Source organism: Dryobates pubescens, chromosome 8 (assembly GCF_014839835.1).
Source record: "Dryobates pubescens isolate bDryPub1 chromosome 8, bDryPub1.pri, whole genome shotgun sequence".
Taxonomy (NCBI): domain Eukaryota; kingdom Metazoa; phylum Chordata; class Aves; order Piciformes; family Picidae; genus Dryobates; species Dryobates pubescens.
This window is the reverse complement of record NC_071619.1, coordinates 18060968-18078828: the sequence shown is the minus strand read 5'-3', so window position 1 is coordinate 18078828 and position 17861 is coordinate 18060968. Positions and strand designations below refer to the sequence as shown.

The following is a 17861-nucleotide window of genomic DNA, read 5'->3' as shown; positions in this document are numbered from 1 at the left end:
AGGAGAATGAGGAGCATTTCCTAGGGTCATTGAGAGGGGAGCAATGTAATTAAGTATATGTGTAAACTTTATTCACAGCACAGTGGGTCCGTGTGTATGTGCTTATCTAGTCAGATATCTTGAAATTACCATCTTTGAAATATTTTGGTGTCACCTGAATTAAGAGAAGGCTATGTCAGAATTTTTTCTGCATATGTGCTCATTCAGTACTGAATTTCTGGATGAAATTGAATTTTGAACTTTGAACAGCATTTATGATCTTGCTGGTAGTATGGGGAAGGTGCTGAGCAAGGGACAGCTGGGAGCCCCGGGCTGGATTCATTTCATGGGACAACTTCACTTAGCTGACGAACTTTGCCTTGGAGGCATGGAAAAAAAAATCCATTTTCATAAAATGCATGACATACTGCTGTTGTGGTTTCATGGGATTTGTTGCTCACTCTGTACAGATGTCTAGTGGTTAGAAAAGTATCAGACTCTGTAATGTTCCTGAAATCTACTTTTTTGTACTAAGTCTTTTCACTGTATTTTAGCATAAAAATTGAAACCCCCACATTGTTAGTGGAGCTGGCTCATCTTTATGCATGCTGCTGTAGATTTGTAGAATCCAAATACAGCTTGGTCCTTTATGCCCCAACTATTGTTAGGGGGATCTTTTTGACTTGGTACCAATGAACAGAAGATTTTCAGTTGATAGAAAAATTGAGAAAGTTTTCCATAGTAAGGAGAGTGCTGGCTGCTCTGGTGAGTTTGGCAGGTTGGTTTCTTTGTTTTTCAGGGTATCAGGCTTTGTATTTTTTCTTCTGTTGTTGCTTGGTTTTGTTTGGTTTTTGTTTAAATTTAGCAGTTCAGATTTTGATACAAGCAAATGCAAGGTTTTGTGCTCAGGAGCAGCAAACATAGATCATGTTCTCACACAGAAAGAAATGATTCTCTAGGTTTTGTGCCTGTCAAGCATAAAGGAAATCTCTCTATTTTATGGGCTGGAGATTCAAAGTCAGGGTTGTGCTCCTGTGTTGCCCAATATAATGCAGGAAGTCTGTGACAGGGCCATAAATTGGACTTTGGATTTTTGAGTGCTGGACCAGAAAGTTGTTGGCTGCAGTATCATCATCGTTCATCTGCAGCTATTAGAGTCCTCTTTTGTTGTTCTACCTTTTTCTTCTGTTTTCCTTGTCAAGTTTGTTATTACAGACTATTCTTTCTGTTTTCATGTTCTTGCTCAGGACACCTTTTGGTTTGCGTTTTGCTCTACAATCAGAAACCTATGGTATCACAGATTTCTGTGTCTTTCTACTGTTTGGCCTCAATGTGCTGTAACTCAGTTGCAATGAATCCTTTGAGAAGCAAAAATAAGAGACTTGTGTACCATGGTGATATGTAAATAAAGTATGACATGATTACTGTGGGCAGCTAATTTGGGGAAAGCAAGGGACTAATGTTACACTTCTGCTTTCTCTCTTTCTGTGATAGGTGGTTTATGAGTTGCCCATTCAGAGTCAGTGGTGCTTTGATGTCCAGTGGTGTCCCAGGAATCCTTCAGTCTTCTCTGTTGCCACTTTTGATGGGTGGATCAACATTTATTCTGTTATGGGTGGGAACTTGGAAGCTCAGCGGAAGACACAGGCTGACAAGGTAAAGTCCTGTGAGCATGTTGTGGTTTTGGTGGATGGCAGGTACTCACCTGACTTCTGAGAGCATTAGAATCATGTGTTTGACAGCGTGATTTTGAAGTGATGCAGTCTGTCCTGCCCACCAGGATATATAGCTGTATGGCATGGGATACCTGTATGAGAACTTCATATCCACCAGGCCCCAAGTGAACTACAGTACCTCTTGACAAAGCTGTCTCAGTATTTCTTGTGAAGATCAAATGTAGTTTCGATGTTACATATGTTTAATGGTTATTTACTACTAGAGTGAAAATAAATAAGAGCTTATCTGTTATCAAGAAACAAGTTTGCCTTGTCATTAGCTTAAAATGAAATACATTGGTACTAATTAATACAACATGTTATTTTTCATTAGTTCTGAAGAGAATTTTGAAAGGTAGCTTGTAAGCCACTATTTGCAGTTTTCCTCAAATCAGCTGACTATAACTTGGAACATGTTAATATTTTGATACTGAAACCCATTACTTAGCCAATGAATAGATGGGCAAACTCTGAACAAATTAAATGTCAGTACTGTCTAAACTTTTAGTTTTAATCTAGAGACTAGTCTTTTAATTCCTTCCTTCTCTCCCAGCCAACAAAAGCTTTACAATACAGGTTTTAAGAGAATACGTATGAGCCGGCTTAAATGTTATTTATATAGTCATTTACAGCTGACTGAGTTCAGTTTCATAGGATTTGCAAGAGGAAGAAAATACTTTATCAAGGCACAGCTGTAAGAGATTAAGGATTTATTTAACCCATGGAGAATTTTCTTTCTGTGCATTCTTCATGTGCATGCACCACACTTCCACTCTCCAAACCCAGAGAAAATAGAGTAACTCCTAGATGAATAGTATAACAAGCAACAACAAAAATAGGAGAGAGAATGGCAATTATGAAGGTGAGGAGTTTGTCACCGGTAGGTCTCTTTCCACTGGATTCCATGTTACCAGGACAGAAACTCTGCTGAAGACCTAGTGGTTGATGTTACTAGTACCATGCTAGTAGTGTGTATTTCTTTTTCTAAAGATTAGGGTTATTGATCTGTTAGGTATAAAATGGTCCTTGTTTGGAATTGGTTTCCCCTCAAGAAAGACTTGAGAAACAAAATGTGTAGGTGTTGCCAGTGACTCTCAACCATAGCTTGCTGAGCCTTGTCTTGCTTCTTTTGGGGTATACTGAAGCTATTGAGCTATGAAATATGATCCAGTCAAACAGGACTATCTTTAGCAAGCAACAAATCTATGCCAACAATGTTAATGACTAAGAACGCTTGTAAACAGCATTGTATATGTGCTCACTGATTTCCTAAATGCCAGAAATCCAGTTCAGAGGCCACTTTTGATATTTTCTGGGCAAGAAAGTCTGAGGGGATTATGTCACCAGCCTCATCTAAGCTATAAAAGATTGAGACAATCTTTAAAACTATCCTGCTTGAAAGACCCCAGCAACAGAGGACAGAGGGTGGGTCAGTATTCCTCTGTGAGCAAAACAAGAAATAGGTTGGACAACTTTTGACCATATGTTGTCACTGTCTTGCATAAAACAAGTAATTTTGTAACTCTTATGTTTATGAGCTGAGTATTGGCAGTGTTTATTGGGGAATTTGCATCTTGCAAAGGAAAAATTACTTGAAAATAATTTCCATAACTTGGAATTACCACCAAGCCTTTTCCAGGAAGAGGGCCTTTAATAGCCTTTTTCTTCATTGGCAAGAAATGGAGCTAATTACTGAGCAAGAGGGTTTTTTGCTATTGAGGACAGAGAGGGATTGAATTATATCTTATTCCTTTTTCCATCTGATTCTAGATTTCTTCCTCCTTCAACAACCTGGATCCCTTTGGTACAGGACAGATCCTTCCACCTCTGCAGGTGCCAGAGCAAGTAGCTCAGACCACCTTGATTCCACCATTAAAAAAGCCACCCAAGTGGATTCGCAGACCTGTGGGGGTTTCCTTTGCAGTAAGTGAATGGAACTTCCTTAGCCTAAAATGCAGTAGATGTCTTGTGACACAATCCTTTGCTAAAGAAACCTTTTTATTTTCCCATTGCTTGATGTTTTAATGAATGCATAAGGTGCAGTGTGGTGTCCAATGGAGCAAAACTCTTTTGCTCAACAGTCTGATACTTTTCCAACAAGCACCTAGTCCTGTAGCAGAGAATGGGAGGTTATAAGCAAGAGTTAACAAAGCTAAGGAAGACTTCTAAAAGCTAGCCTTGTAGGCTGCAACATGCATTCCCATTGCACTCTTTCTCCTCCTTATCCAAGTATTTAATTTTCTTCACCTTTTGCTCCTAAATTGAAAGACTGAATTGGTCTTTTAGTCTGTGGCTTGACTTGTTCTCTGTGTAGTGCCTGCCATTTGCATGATAGTTTGTGTCATAGCAGGCAGAAAAGAACACACAGTTCCAAAGGGCACTTTTTGCTCTGCGCCTCTGTCATTTGCCATTGGCTAGGCTTGACAGTGCATACACAAGTGTCATGGGTCTCAGTGTTCATCTGAAGTGCTTGTAATGTGAACTCCTTCAATGTCCCTACCATCCAAACACATTGTTTTCACAGCTGGAGCTTGAGTTGAGTTTGCTGAATTAAGAGCTAAGAGGCTTGCTTTTACCTTTACGTGTAAGAATTCTTACTCTGTCTCCCTCTGTCTTTCTCAGTTTGGAGGAAAACTTATTTCCTTTGGTCTCACCAAAGCTCCTGGACAGCAAATGCAGCAGACCTACCAGCATCAGGTATTCATCAGTCAAGTCACCACTGAAACTGAATTCCTGCTCCGATCCAGAGAACTGCAGATGGCATTGCAGTCGGGAAACCTAATTGATTACTGTCAAGGCAAGATCCAGACAGCCAAGTTACCATTTGATGAGAACCTTTGGAAATTCATGAAGGTAGGATGGCTGTGTTGAAACACAGAGGTCAGTTCTTCGTGATCCTCGTGTGGAATGTGTTCCTTATGATCCTCTTAGCCTTTTATATTCCTTTTCTTTAAGTTATAAAATGGAACTGAAGAGGCTAGTTAGTTGCTTGTCTAAAGAAAAGTTTTTGCATTCAAGGTCTTTGAGGTTGCTTTATTTTTCAGTTGGAATGGTCTTTTCAGTGGATTTGTTTGAGCTTCCTGTCAAAGTGCTAAACAGGATTTTCTCATCTCAGCCCACTGCCAAGCTTTGGCTTCCTGTTACCTGTGGAGCTCTACTGTTATTATTTCTCAAGGCAAAGTTGGAATGGGCAATGAGATTCCCCAGTAATAACGGAGAGAGCTTCGGTGGCATGAGGACTGGCTGCAGCCTTACATAGGATGCTGATATGAGGGGTGAAATCTTGGGATCTTCTCCACAGTATTACGTTTGCATAAGAAATCATGTCTCTTGAATTGGATTGCCAGATGTTATCTAGGTGAGGACAGTAGTCTCCATTGCACACATAATCATTGCAACAATGCCTTCAGCTGCTTTGGATGAGGTATGATGAACTGCCATTCTAGTGAGTTTTTGTAATCCAGCTGGCCCATGGTCATGTGAAACCACTCCAGAATGTAAAAGATCTTTTACTACTGATTGTCGTAAACTACAGACCAAGCTTGTGTATAAAAGGTTGTCCTGCCTGACCATTTTTGCATCTGAAATACCAGTTTCTGGTGTTTACAAGTATATTATCCCTGTACAATTTGCTCGGTCCTGTGGTAAGAGCAGCCTGGGACATGCTGGCACAGATTCTCCTTGCGGGGCGTTAATCATGCCTTGAAGCATACAAGTAGCACCGATCAAGTAGGCTGTGTGCAGCCTCTGGGTCTGTCTGAAATACCCACTCAGGGAGCTTCTGTAGTAATTAGTGAACTAATTTTTGTGAAGCCATCTAGGAGTTCAAGCAACCACCTTGTCTCAGTTTCATCTGGACTCAAGTCAGTCCATTGTCTCTGAAAAAAGATTAGCTTGGCAATCCCTGCACCATTCAGGGAACTAGTGACCAAGTACACTAACTACACATACATTTGTAGTCCTGATAGGCAGTTGTACCTCATATGTAACTATGTGAAAAACTTGAATTTCACCCTTTTATCATGGTTATAACTTAAATTCCTGAGACTTTCTCACATTAGTCATTAAGTGGACTTCCCATATTTGAGTTCTTTATCTATAAACTGATGTTTAAACTTCGCTGCTGCCAGAAGCAGTCAACCATTGGTAGTGTGTAAACGTTTAAGATTTTACATATTTTCATGTCTTTTTCAATATCCTTTGGGAATCAGGTGAATCTGGAGAAAGAATCCAGGACAAAACTCCTCAAGCTGCTGGGCTATAGCAAGGAAGATCTGAAAAAAAAGGTAAGGGGTCTATCCAATAGAAAAAAAAAACCTTTACAGGACTAAAACTGCTGCAGGAAAGTTGTAGGGTTCCTACTGGAAATGAGTGAGTCATCTCACAGCACACAAAGAGAAAACTGTATGAAAGTTCAGCTGAGAGGTACCTCAAATATCCCCTATTAAAAAGCAAATACGAGCACTTCTAGGGGTATAACTGTACCTGTCCTGGATTGTACTGAAAGGGTCTTGAGCCCAGTTATGTTGCTTCTGGTTGTTGGTGCTCTGGGAAGTACGTAACAACAGTAGGGTTGTGACAACTTCTATCATCCAGCTCTGCATCTCAGGGGATTCCTCAGACAGGAAGAAGATGACAGATGAAGTCTGATGTAGTACTAATGGAGCTGCAGGGGACGAAACTCTTGCACCCACATGAACAGTGCTCTGAAAAGGATTAAATAACCTCTGATAGGCAGCCAGCCAGGAATAGGGGAGGTGGGCTTTTCAAACTGGTGAAAGAGCCAGGGTAATTGTGCCAGTCACCTGGTGGCCTCATTGAACTTCAGTAAGGGCTTCACTCTGTGAACATCTGTTACTTTTCTAGATTGCCTCGTGTTTGAGCAATGGCATACCAGATAAGCAGCCCCTTCCTGAGGCAGATGAGACAAATGCAGCACAGCCAGATCAGGTATGTCCTCTATGTCTTAACCAGTCTGGGAAAGCAGCAGAGAGCAGAATGAATAGGAAGGTTTAATTCCAAACACAAATTGTTGGGCTCAATGCAGGCATTGCAGAGGGCATTTCATAGTCCTGTCAGACCCACACAGGGTTCACCATGCACTGTAAATTTATTGCTCTAAGGTACCTAAACCCCCTATCCTCAAATTAGTAGTCTTCCTCACAAAAATTAAAGAGTTGATGTGATATTCTAGGGCTGGCAATTGTCCTGAATTTCAATAGAGCACCAAGCATGGCTGTGATCCTACCTGGCAGTTACAGATACCACTTGTTGGGCTTGTCCCTATTCTGTCCTTAGTTGCTCAAGGGCTGGCAGCTGAGTTGATGAATGCTGGCCAGTGGTATTCTTGGTGTTGTATGTCTGATACCATCAATCTCCTAAGCTTTGTCAGTAACAGCTCTGCTCTTGTTACTACCCTGGTGAAACTGTGCAGGTTGATAGAGCAGTGACAGGAAGCATGATGGGTTTCCAAGATTTATATAAACATGCTTAACCAAATGGAGAGCAGTCCCATCCCACTTAATAATCTGCTAAGCTATTTTGGGCAAGATCTGTATGTTCAATGAATTAATTAACCTCTTGCACTCTTTGCACAGCTTCTGATAAATTCCAGCAATGATGTAGCTGCTGTTTCCTCCTCTTCATCCTTTTTTGACAACCTCATCCCCCAGAATATGAGCACTCTGGAGATTCCTGTCACAGAAGGTTTGTTACATGAAATGTGTTTCTGCCCTTTTAGGAAAAGGGGAGAGGAGGGAAAACTTAAACCTCCTAAACAAATTAGAGATACCAGGAAGAATCTGGTTCACTCCAGCAGATGGATACTTAGAAAGACATGACCCCTCCCAGTGTCATGCAATGTATCTCTGCACTGTTCAAGGATATACTTCTCAGATAAGAGACCCATTAAAAGTGTAGAATAGTCTTTTAGGTGATGGAAGCCTGTCAAGTCAGTGGGTTGGTTTTTTTTGAGGTGAAAAACCTTTTTTGGGTTTCCAGATTTTCTTAGCTGGGTTTCCATGCATTATTGGGTTTTTTCACTGCCTGCTCTTTTAAAATGAGCATCACCAATTCATCTGGATGATGCTTCCCTATTGGTTAACTCTTGCTTCTCACCTCTGTAGATACGGATGGACTCATCAGCCAGGCCCTTTTGCTGGGGAATTTTGAGGGTGCAGTGGAACTGTGCATGCGGGCAGAGCGCTTTGCCGATGCCATCATCTTGGCTATAGCCGGTGGGGAGAACCTCCTAAAGGAGACTCAGAAACGCTACTTTGCGAAGCATAAGACAAAACTCTCTCTGGTAAGTGCCAGTTCTGTGTGCCTACTGAGCAGGGGAAGGTGTGCAATATTTTGGCAGGTGTCTGTCTGAATATATGTAGAAATGCTTTGGTAGAAAGTAGAAAGTCAACAGAAGCTGCATCTGCTCTTGGCTAGGCACTTACTGTAATTTCTTGGGTAGTTGTCTGACAACTTCATATTGTTCACCTAGAATGTCTGTGTGCTGTGTTCCATTTTTAAAAATCAAGTGGTTTCTTCCTCAGCTCCCCATGCTTGTAACCTGTGGAGCATACTGCCCCTTTACAGGCCAGCTAGGAAGATGCTAGTTTATTAATTGACAAATAGGGAAGCATAACAGGAGTTGGGATATCCAAACACTATTCTCAGTCATTGATATAGCTGCTCTGAAGCAGGGTTTGTGCTGACCAGGTCTTGCCTAGAGCAGCTCTTTCCATATTAAGTGCTTCGTTGGGCTTTTAAACTTTCTTTAGAGGCATCAGGTTCTAGTTACTGTTAAAATTGGCATGCTGGAATTGGTGGATTTTAATATAATATAATAATGTAGTTGCTGCATAGTGGGAAGTGTTCTTGAAAGAGAGCTATCTCTGTGGGTGCACTTGCTTAAGCAGTAATCTTTGTCTTCAGTGACAGAGATCTTCTGTTTCCTTTGCAGCTGCTTTCCTCCATTGTGCAGCAGAACTGGCAAGACATTGTTTGCACATGTGATCTCCAGAGCTGGAAGGAGGCACTGGCCATCTTACTAACATACTCAAAGCATGAAGACTATGCCCAGCTCTGTGGTATGCAGTGTAATGTACTTTGATACAATCTGTCTGAGGGGAGGGCAACTCTGAACTGCTTACAGAAAGAAGCAGATATTGCTGAAGAAGGAAAGCACTACTTATTCATTGCAGCTAGCTGGACCATTAAATAAGTCTGGATTGTTGAGTTAGGACAAGTGACATTCACACTGTAGGTGAGCATCCCAGAGTAAAGTTATATATGCTGGTATTTCCTGTAACCTCTAGCAATAGTATGGAATAAAACCCCAGCATGATAGGCACTACAATGAGACACTAAGAGGGTTATATTTATTATTTTATTCTGGGGATAATGGGATTTACTTGATGGTAAAAGGTCAGGTGGCTTCACTCTATCTGAAAGAGATTTATCATTTCAGCATATTGCCCCTCTTTTTAAACTCAGAAACAGGGGTTAATGAATGTTTGATGGTTCCAGTAGTTTCATTCATCCTGTTAAGAGTCCAACACACTCAGCAGCTGCTTCTTGTGAGAATCAGAGTTCAGAGAAAATCTACTGAATGAATCTGATTAAGTTGCTCATTTTGCTTAGTTGGGAACTAGCTCCTGGCTGATGGGAGCAGCTAAGTGCTATTGGAGAAATGCCTGCACTTTGTACAAGTAAAATGACACAACTCAAGATGCAAGAAAACATGACATCTTTTACAGACTGGATTGCAGGGGTGGAAAGTGGTGGTGGAGATAGTGAGCTAGGTCCTGCTCACATTTATTGCCTAGCATTTGATAAAGATTGACAGCTACCAGATTAGTAGTTGTTCTTGCTACTGGATGCTGCTGTTGCCTGGAGATTCCCACACCTCTTTGGGGAAAAAAAGCAGTGGATTTTTTTCAGTGAATTATTCTGTCATTTCTAAGGGGTTTTCTTTCCTTTATATGTCTGGACAGACATAAAAATTTGCAAATACATAAAAAATTGCTTCTTTTTTTTAACCAAGTTGCCTTTGGGATTCTTTAATGATGCCCCTTTCTCTGTGTTACCCAAGATCTAGCTGCAAATCCAAAGCTGTCAACACTTTTCAATTCTGAGTCAGAGTAGGATTGCCAAGAGATGAACATCAGAGTTTATGACCTCTTCAAAAAGCTGTTTGCTGTATTTGTTCCTGTCTAGACATGCTGGGTGCCCGCCTGGAGTCAGAGGGAGATGCAGCCCTGTCCAATGATGCCTGCCTTTGCTATATCTCATCAGGCAATGTGGAGAGGTTGGTGGAATGCTGGGTAAAAAACCATGAGACTTCATCACCCCTTGCCCTGCAGGTACAGGTGCTATAATGTTGGTTTGACTCCTCTTTGGGCCAGTTATCCCTTCAGAGTATCTGGAGGCCTGTTTGTAGTCACTAAGTTTTCTCCTTCTAGCCTGGATTATGGGCTTGCGTCTAAAGGAGACTTGCACTCTTAAATGTTACGGGTTTGTATGTGTAGAGAGTAGTGATGACATTGCAGATGAATCCAGGCATGGACAGGAGCTACAGCTTACCCACTTGTCTTCATATTCTGATGTCATCTCTGAGCTTTCCTTTAGTCAGACAAGTTTAGACTTTACCAATTTTTGTACTGGAAATTGCCTGGAAGTATATTTGCTGCTGTGCTTTCATGTCTAACTGTAATGCTTCAGTTATCTGGCTGTACCTTCAGAGCAGTCTTTGGCAAAATTAAACAAAGCCTGTGCTGTATTGTTCCCCCTGCAAGTAGAATGGGCAGTCACAGCTTGTACGTGAATCAGTGTTGTTACCGCCCTGTTACACTTAAAGCGGTCCTGGCTGTTGCGTCCACCAGGTGCTGGAATTAACGAAACAAATCTTCCACTTGGGTGTCTGCAGGTAATGTTTTCTGCTACAGAGTTCCCCAAGTTTTCAACTCCACTAGTGAATGAGAGCAACAAAAAGGCAGATTCAGCATTCCTAGTACTGCTAGAAACTGGCCTTCCCGAGTTACCAGCCAATGATGCATGCATCATTCTAAAGATACAAATGTTACTTTGATTTCTAGGAGCTGAAAGAGCTTTGAATAGCTAAAAACCTTCTAGTCTGTCAGCAATAGTAGTTTTTCCATGTGAATTCCTTCTGTTACAGTTTTAATTCTTCCTCTTCCAGGATGACAGCTTCTAAATCCTAGAGTTACAGTAGTAGCTTCCTAGTAAACACGATCACAGTTGATTGGAATGTATTGTGACTTCTGATTTTCTTTTTTTTCCTCTTACCATAAAAGTAGCAGTGTAATGGTGTTCTTCATGATTCCTGTTCTTCTCCACAAAGTGCTCCTGAGGAAACAGTTATCAGTGATAGTATCTGTGGCAGAGTGGAGTAGCTTCTGTTCAGATTAGACCTGATGTCAGCTGAAAGCAGGGAAAGCTATCTTGTTTTGTCTCATCATGGGATGGAACAGTAAAGTGAGTCAGATTCTGAATGGTCTGTTTCTTCCCTCCCCCTGCAGGATCTCATAGAGAAGGTGATGGTGCTAAGCAGGTCCATTGAGATGCTCCGAGGCACAGCAGGACAAGCACCAGGCCCTGTCTTGGCAGAACGAATCACCCAGTATGCCAGTCTCCTGGCATCACAAGGATGCTTGGCAGCTGCAATGAATTACCTGCCCAGCAGCTCTAAAGAGGTGAGCGAGAAAGGAGTTGCTGTGGGGAGAGTAGTGTATGGGGGAAAAATGTATGACATGGGGTTTGACATGCCTTGGGACTTAAGGTTTCACCTGAGTTATGGTAACCTGAGAGGACAGGTGTGGGGTTTTTTCCTAGGACATGGCTTGTGGTCTTCCTTTGATTTTTCTTTGTCGTGCCTTTGATTCAGGGAAAAGCAGGGGAGCTACATAACTGTAAAAGGATTCCTGGGAAGCAGCTCTCCAGGGAAGCTGCATCTATTCATGAAACGATCTGGTAGAGGAGGACAATAGGGATGTCACCTTCTAGTTTGAAAGAAATCTGTCTAGTGCCCAAATGTGGGTAGAGTCTGGGGAGGGGAAAGTCTGAAGATTGGGGGAAGGATCAGTGCAATTTCTTCTGCACAGGAGTATGGCAGATGATATCTCAGACTGTCACTTAGTTTGGTTGGGTTTTTTCCTGGTGGCTCTTGGGGTGGCTACTCAGTGCTTTGGGCCAGGGTCAGTTCTGAATGCCTCCTCAGCACCTTTCATCTGAGGCTTTCAAGGTACTTCTCCTAAAGCATAGTCTGTTTCAGCTCCTGATTGAACAGCTCCGAGACCGGCTTTTCCATGCTCAAGGAGAGAACGTGGGTGGTCAGCAGCCACCTCCTTTTCCTTACACTCGTGTCAATGTGGGTGTTGTTAAGCACATATCTGCAGCAGCCACACCTGAAGGATCAGCCCACAAAACAGGTCACAGACATCCAGAGAAGGTAGGCTTTAAACTCAGGTACTCGGGTGTTCTTGGCTTGGGGAGAAGAAAGAAGAGGTGTACTGGGATGTGCAAGGCAGATGAAGCAGTACGGGAAGACACAGATTGCTGGTGTTGAGGAACGCATCAGTGATGTCTTTCACTGGAGCAATCACAAACTCTGTGATAATCCAAAGGTGGCATATTTTCACAAAGCCCTGTCCCACATGCAGTCACTGGAGTGACAGTTAAAGATGTAGTGATCCACTGAGATGTCACATACTGAGGGAAAATAGGGCTGTAGTTCGCTCTCCTATGCCCACCTCACCTTAATATCTCAGTAAAATTAGTGTAATCTGGATTAATCTCAGTTCTTGCTTAATTCCTTGTCAGGAAAATGTTGAGGAAATTTTGCTTGTAGCTTCTTCATTGTTTTTCCTTCATTATGTCTTCTGGTTATGCTTCCAGGAAGTCACTGTATGGAAATTGGCTTCTGAGGATTAATTCTTGTGAGAGCTGGAAAATGCTGTGAAGGATGGGGTGCCCATCTTCTTCAGCAAATTATGTGGTGGGAAAGGCCTTTGATTCAATCTATCTGGGGCACTGAGAGGAGCAGCATCTTCTCTTGCCTGAGAAGTGACAGGGATAGAAAATGCGCTTGCTTGTGTGTTTATGCACATAACTGTGTCAGCCATTTGCAAGTTCTTTGTTTTTTGATTGCAGCCCAACTATCGGTCATCATTTGCCCCTTCAGCACCTTCTCAGCCTTCAGTGCCTTCCCTCTTCACACCTCAGGCAGTGCACACAACATCTATGACACCTCACCAGGCTGCCCCTCCTCAGGCCAGCACAGCTCTACAAACAAATGTCTATAGAGGGCCTCCTTACCCACAGTACAACTTGGGCTTGGTTCCAGCAACTGTTTCAGGGCCCGGTAAGCATTACCTAATAGCTGTGTCTGTTCTTCAGGTTTTATCAGACTAAGGCCTTGGACACGTATGGCTCCTCTACTTTATTCCTCACAGGCCTATTGTACTTTGCAAAGGACAAGTCAGCTGTCTGAGAGGCTTCTCAGTGCTTGTGACACATTTAGTTCTAGCAACAGTTGCCACATGACCACTGGTAATGAGCATATAACAGGGGTGAAGAAACCATAGCTAATTCTGTGTCAGAGTTTGACTGAAGTAGCCTGGGTTGTGAGGGATATGCCTGGCATAGAAATTCCAGAGTATGGCTTGGAGAAGGGAAGACTTAACTAGCATGAAAGAGAACATCAGAAGTAGTTTGCACATGAAATAAGTAATGCTGATATGTTCTCTTATTTGCAGCTGTGTCACAGTCTCTGCCATTTGGACCAGCGGGTGTCAGACCTGTTGGTCCTGCTCCCTTCCCCAGTCAATCTTCTCTGCCAGGACAGTCCTTGCCTATGACATCTCCTGGTGTTCCACCACCTAGACCTGCCCTCTTCACTCCAGCCTCAGTCCCAACATCTCAGCTTCCTGCAGCTTGTCCTCTCCCTGTGGCAAGCCAGCCTCCTCTAGGTTTCTCTTCAGCACCTTACAACTGCCCCATGAACATGGGGTATCCTCAGGGAGGCCCTGGAGCTCCATCTACTAAGCCCCTGCCAGCAGTCAGCATTCCTCCTCCTCCCACAGGTAAGTACTGTTTGTGTGATTTGTGTATTCAGGACACTTCTGGATGGAGTTTGCAGTACATAATGGACATGGATCTTCTGAGATCTGTTCAGTCACTGTAAAGGCTGGATGTGGTGCTAAGGCTAACCTTACAGGCACATATTGTGCTCAGTCTTACTGTGATGATGAAACACAGCAGTGATGGCAGTTTTATTCAACCCGTTCAGCTGCTCTGTCTCCCTGGTTGTGGTTGCAAGATTCTCTCTTCAGGCTCCCAGTACACCCTGAGTAGTCATCTACTCCAGAGGCATCTGCTCCCGAGGCACCTGTTGTGGCTGAAGGGAGGGTGTTGCTTAGGGAAGGCCTAGTGTAAGCCTTGCTTGCCTCAGTCCTGCTTATGTAATGAGGAGGTATATTTGAAATGCTGGGACAACAGGGTGCTTAGCTTTAGGATAAAATTCCTCTGAATGCTGTGCTCTAATTCTCCCCACTGTTGCCATAAAATACTCTACCTGGGAATCACTTCTGGTTCCTCTGCACACTGCTCTAGACCTAAGCCTTTCCCCTCTGGGTCTGTAGTTTGAAGCCAGCCCAGCCTGCAAGTACTGCCAAGTCCTTGATGGTATGATGAATTAAAAGAGAGTGCTGGACCTAGCTGCCAGTGGATGAGCATTCCCTCTATTTCACACAACTCCACCACATCTGGTGCTTGTTAATTAATTGTTTGCTGTCTCAGGAGACTGTCCAGGCTATTGAGATTCCTAACAAGGCTGACAATACTTAAATTTTTCAGCAGATGTTTCTCCAGCTATGTGTATTCTGAGAATGAAGGATTTGAGCCTTTGAGGTTTTTTGCCTCCACCTGGAGTTCTTTGCTGAGCTGGGTTTAACCAAGGATAGCAAATCCCACAGGGTGAAGCCTATGGAGACTATGTACAAAGGCTCCAAGTGAAGGATGGACAAATTCCTTCTGAAAATCTATCAGGGATAATAGTCCAGGGACATTACTCACTAAGTAAAAGCTTTTGGTGATCATGACTCTTCCACCCTGCCTTGATTTACAGGTTTCTTCCCTTGGCTAGATCCCCACATGGATCATGCAGGTAGTACCCAGAGAAGCCTCCATACGTGTGGGGGAGACAATGTTGCTGCTTCCAGTGAAATGTGGAGTGTTTGCTCACATTTTACTCTGTGTGCCTGTGTGCATGCTCATTGCTATTTGTTTCCTTGCATGCCTGGGGAGTTACATAGCTGGGATAGTGGATATACTGTCCTGGGGACTAGTGAGTGGCAGCTAGGGATGTTGAAAGTGAAATGAAAGCGCTGTACTCTTACTGATGACTTTTGGCTACAGAAAGCACGAGCTCCAGCTTCTTCCTTCTCTGCTTTCCTCTAGTCCTAGAGGACTTGGAGCATTCTCAGTCTCTGTGTCCTTCAGGCAGCTGCTGGGCCAGCAGGGCAGGGAAGTAGCCCCTTTTCCTTTCTCGGTTCTCTAGGCAAGGAACAGGCCATGGTTGTAACCACTGTCTTGTGTTCTCCCTATTAGACTCCCAGATTAACGCATGGCTTTACTTGTGCTTGTGCTTTCCCCAGGTGGTTTGGAAGAGGTGGGTCCCAGCATAAGCAGTGGGGGAGCAGAGCTTCCAAAGTAGAGTTTGGGGGCTGAATTCCAAGGGGAACTAGAAAAACCCTTTGGCCTTAGTTACAAGGCGAGGTTTGGCTTTAAATCTCAGTCCATCTGCTGAAGAGAAGTTAGACCGCAGAGATTTTCTGACTGGTGCTCCATACTGATTCCTGTCCTTGAGATTCACTGATGATGGAGATTAGGTGTTTTCCAGTCTATGTTTTCAGTGGAGTGAGGCTCAATGTCTTAGTGGGCTTTCTCTGCACAGCCTGCTGCTTGTGCCAAAGACCATCTGCCAGGCACGAAATATTATTTAGGAATTCTCAGATTTCTATTTAGGAAATCTGAGTACTGAATAGGTACTTATCCCACCAAACAAGCTTTTCTGTGTGGAGTGAGTCTCCAGAAAAGGAGTTGTCCCTTCAGCAGAGAAATAAAAGACCCCAAGATGATTCCTTGGCAAGGATTTCAAGTACTTCCTCAGGCTGAAGATGTCCTATGAGAATTCACTGCTGAGAAGTTCCCTTCTCCTGGCAGCATTTACCCCCAGTTTTAATGCCCAGATCACAGAATCACAGAATTGTCAGGGTTGGAAGGGACCTCAAAGATTATCCAGTTCCATGGGCAGGGACATCTCACACTAGATCAGGTTGCTCAGAGCCCCATCCAGCCTGGCCTTAAGAAACTCCAGCAACTGGGCCTCTACCACCTCCCTGAGCAACCTGTTCCAGCATGGCTTCCTTAAAAAAAAACCCATGTTTTCTTCCTTGCTGTTATTACTCTGGTTTTGATGGGTACTTTTCTTCAGCAGGGAAAGGGTCTGTAAGATCACTCAATCTGCCATGTCAAACTTGCTTGCTTTGGAAATCCCTGAGCATGACCTGAACAGCTCATGGAACACATTCTCTCTAGTACAACAAAGAGAGATCTCCACTTCTACAAGTCCCATGCTTACTGGGGAGCATCAAGGACAGGGTGAAGGATAGCACCATGTTATTTGGCTGGCAGGGATAATCCCTGACTCCAGCCTGTGATGGTCTTGGTGTTTTCTAGGACAAATATTGCTGGAGACTGCTGCCATGGGGAACTCCTTTGAGTGTTGGTGAGAAACTCTCTTTCACAAGTAGCATAGGCAAGAGAGTCAGTTTCATCCCAGCAAATGCAGCAAGGTCCTGTTGTCTCATGTCTGATGATTAAATGCCTGGCTTAAAGGCTGTAATTTAAATAGCTGTTTCCTGCAAGGATTCAAATTGCCACTGAGTTGGAATAGTGCCAGGGACTCTAGGCCACAGGCTCGGTGGGGGCCAGAAGAGTTCTAGGGCACAGAATCCCCAAGTTAGAAATAAGTGCCAACTTAATTAAACTACTGATCCAAACTCATCAGAGAGAGAGTTCTTGAAATCATGGGAAAAGGGAGGGCAAAAAGAGGCTGCCAGAATTTTAATAATAAAGGTAATTAAAGTAATGAAGCACCTTTTGCATCTTTCCCCTGTGGTTTTTAAAGCTCAGTTCAGGATCAGTGGCTCATTAAGTGTGGCACTGAGCTCCAGCAATTCTGATATTGCCCCTTAGAATTATGCCACTTTCTCACAGATTATTCCTGTCTCATGGGCTTCAGGTTATTAATACTGGGGTGACAAAAGAAGCACTGAGGTTTTGTCTAGAGATGCAGGTACCCTTACAGGGCAGAAGCAGCAAAGGTGGTTGGAATTTGACCTTTGCAAAATGCAGTGTGGTCACAAGTCTGTCATGTTATTTGATGGATTTTTAACTACCTGGAGTAAGGTTAGAGCCTGGATACCACAGAAGCATCTGCTGAGACACCACTCTGCTCCCAGAGCATTTACTAGTTAAGTCTGTTACCTCCTGTTTGGGAAGCCAGCAAATTTTGCTAAGCTTTGGTTCTGAATATAATTTTAGAAGGAGAAAATTCAACCCACCCTAACTCTTCCCCTGTTCATCACAGCAATTTACATGTCTCTGCGCTGCCATGAGGCACTCCTGCGAGTGTTGGGGAGAAGCCCTCTGTCAAGCATTACATAGCCCTTGCTGTGGTATCACAGCACTAGAGTCGGTGTTTGGAGAATCCCAGAAACTCCCTGAACTCTGATGTGCACACACATGCAGGTCCCAACCAAAGCTCAGGCCTGATGCTGAGGCTGACCTTTACAGTCCATGCAGAAAGCTTCAGATAGATGCAAAAAAGCTTTGTGTGTAGGAGTGGGTGTGTACCAGTTCAGTGTCATCAGACATCACCTCATGAAGCCTGTGCACATACTTCTTTGCTAACAATGTAGTTAGGAAAGGAAAAGGGAAGCAAAAGCAGTTCTTTGGGCCTGCAGTTCCTTGGTTGAAATGGCTTGAAGGTGCAGTGATGAAGGAATTGGAGCCACAGGCCCTTTTGCTGAGGGAAGTTCCAAACCATGTAAGCAACTATGAATTGTTGCTGTGGTCACCTTCTCAAAGTCT

The 17861-nt window shown here is 43.4% G+C and overlaps 1 protein-coding gene across 2 annotated transcripts in view; it reads left to right on the top strand.

Moving 5' to 3' along the window:
* Window positions 1-17861, top strand: part of SEC31B (SEC31 homolog B, COPII coat complex component) — a 35865-nt gene that overhangs the window by 12137 nt on the left and 5867 nt on the right. The window contains exons 9-22 of one of the 2 annotated variants that reach the window (XM_054163427.1): window positions 1474-1635; window positions 3465-3617; window positions 4317-4547; window positions 5906-5980; window positions 6561-6644; window positions 7292-7400; window positions 7820-7998; window positions 8650-8776; window positions 9906-10051; window positions 11228-11401; window positions 11980-12156; window positions 12858-13068; window positions 13463-13789; window positions 14833-15706. In XM_054163427.1, coding sequence (XP_054019402.1) covers window positions 1474-1635; window positions 3465-3617; window positions 4317-4547; window positions 5906-5980; window positions 6561-6644; window positions 7292-7400; window positions 7820-7998; window positions 8650-8776; window positions 9906-10051; window positions 11228-11401; window positions 11980-12156; window positions 12858-13068; window positions 13463-13789; window positions 14833-15086 — 2409 coding nt within the window. In that variant the 3' untranslated portion in view covers window positions 15087-15706. Of the gene's footprint in view, window positions 1-1473; window positions 1636-3464; window positions 3618-4316; window positions 4548-5905; window positions 5981-6560; window positions 6645-7291; window positions 7401-7819; window positions 7999-8649; window positions 8777-9905; window positions 10052-11227; window positions 11402-11979; window positions 12157-12857; window positions 13069-13462; window positions 13790-14832; window positions 15707-17861 lie in introns of those variants that run through there. The other variant, XM_054163426.1, reaches the window with a different exon arrangement.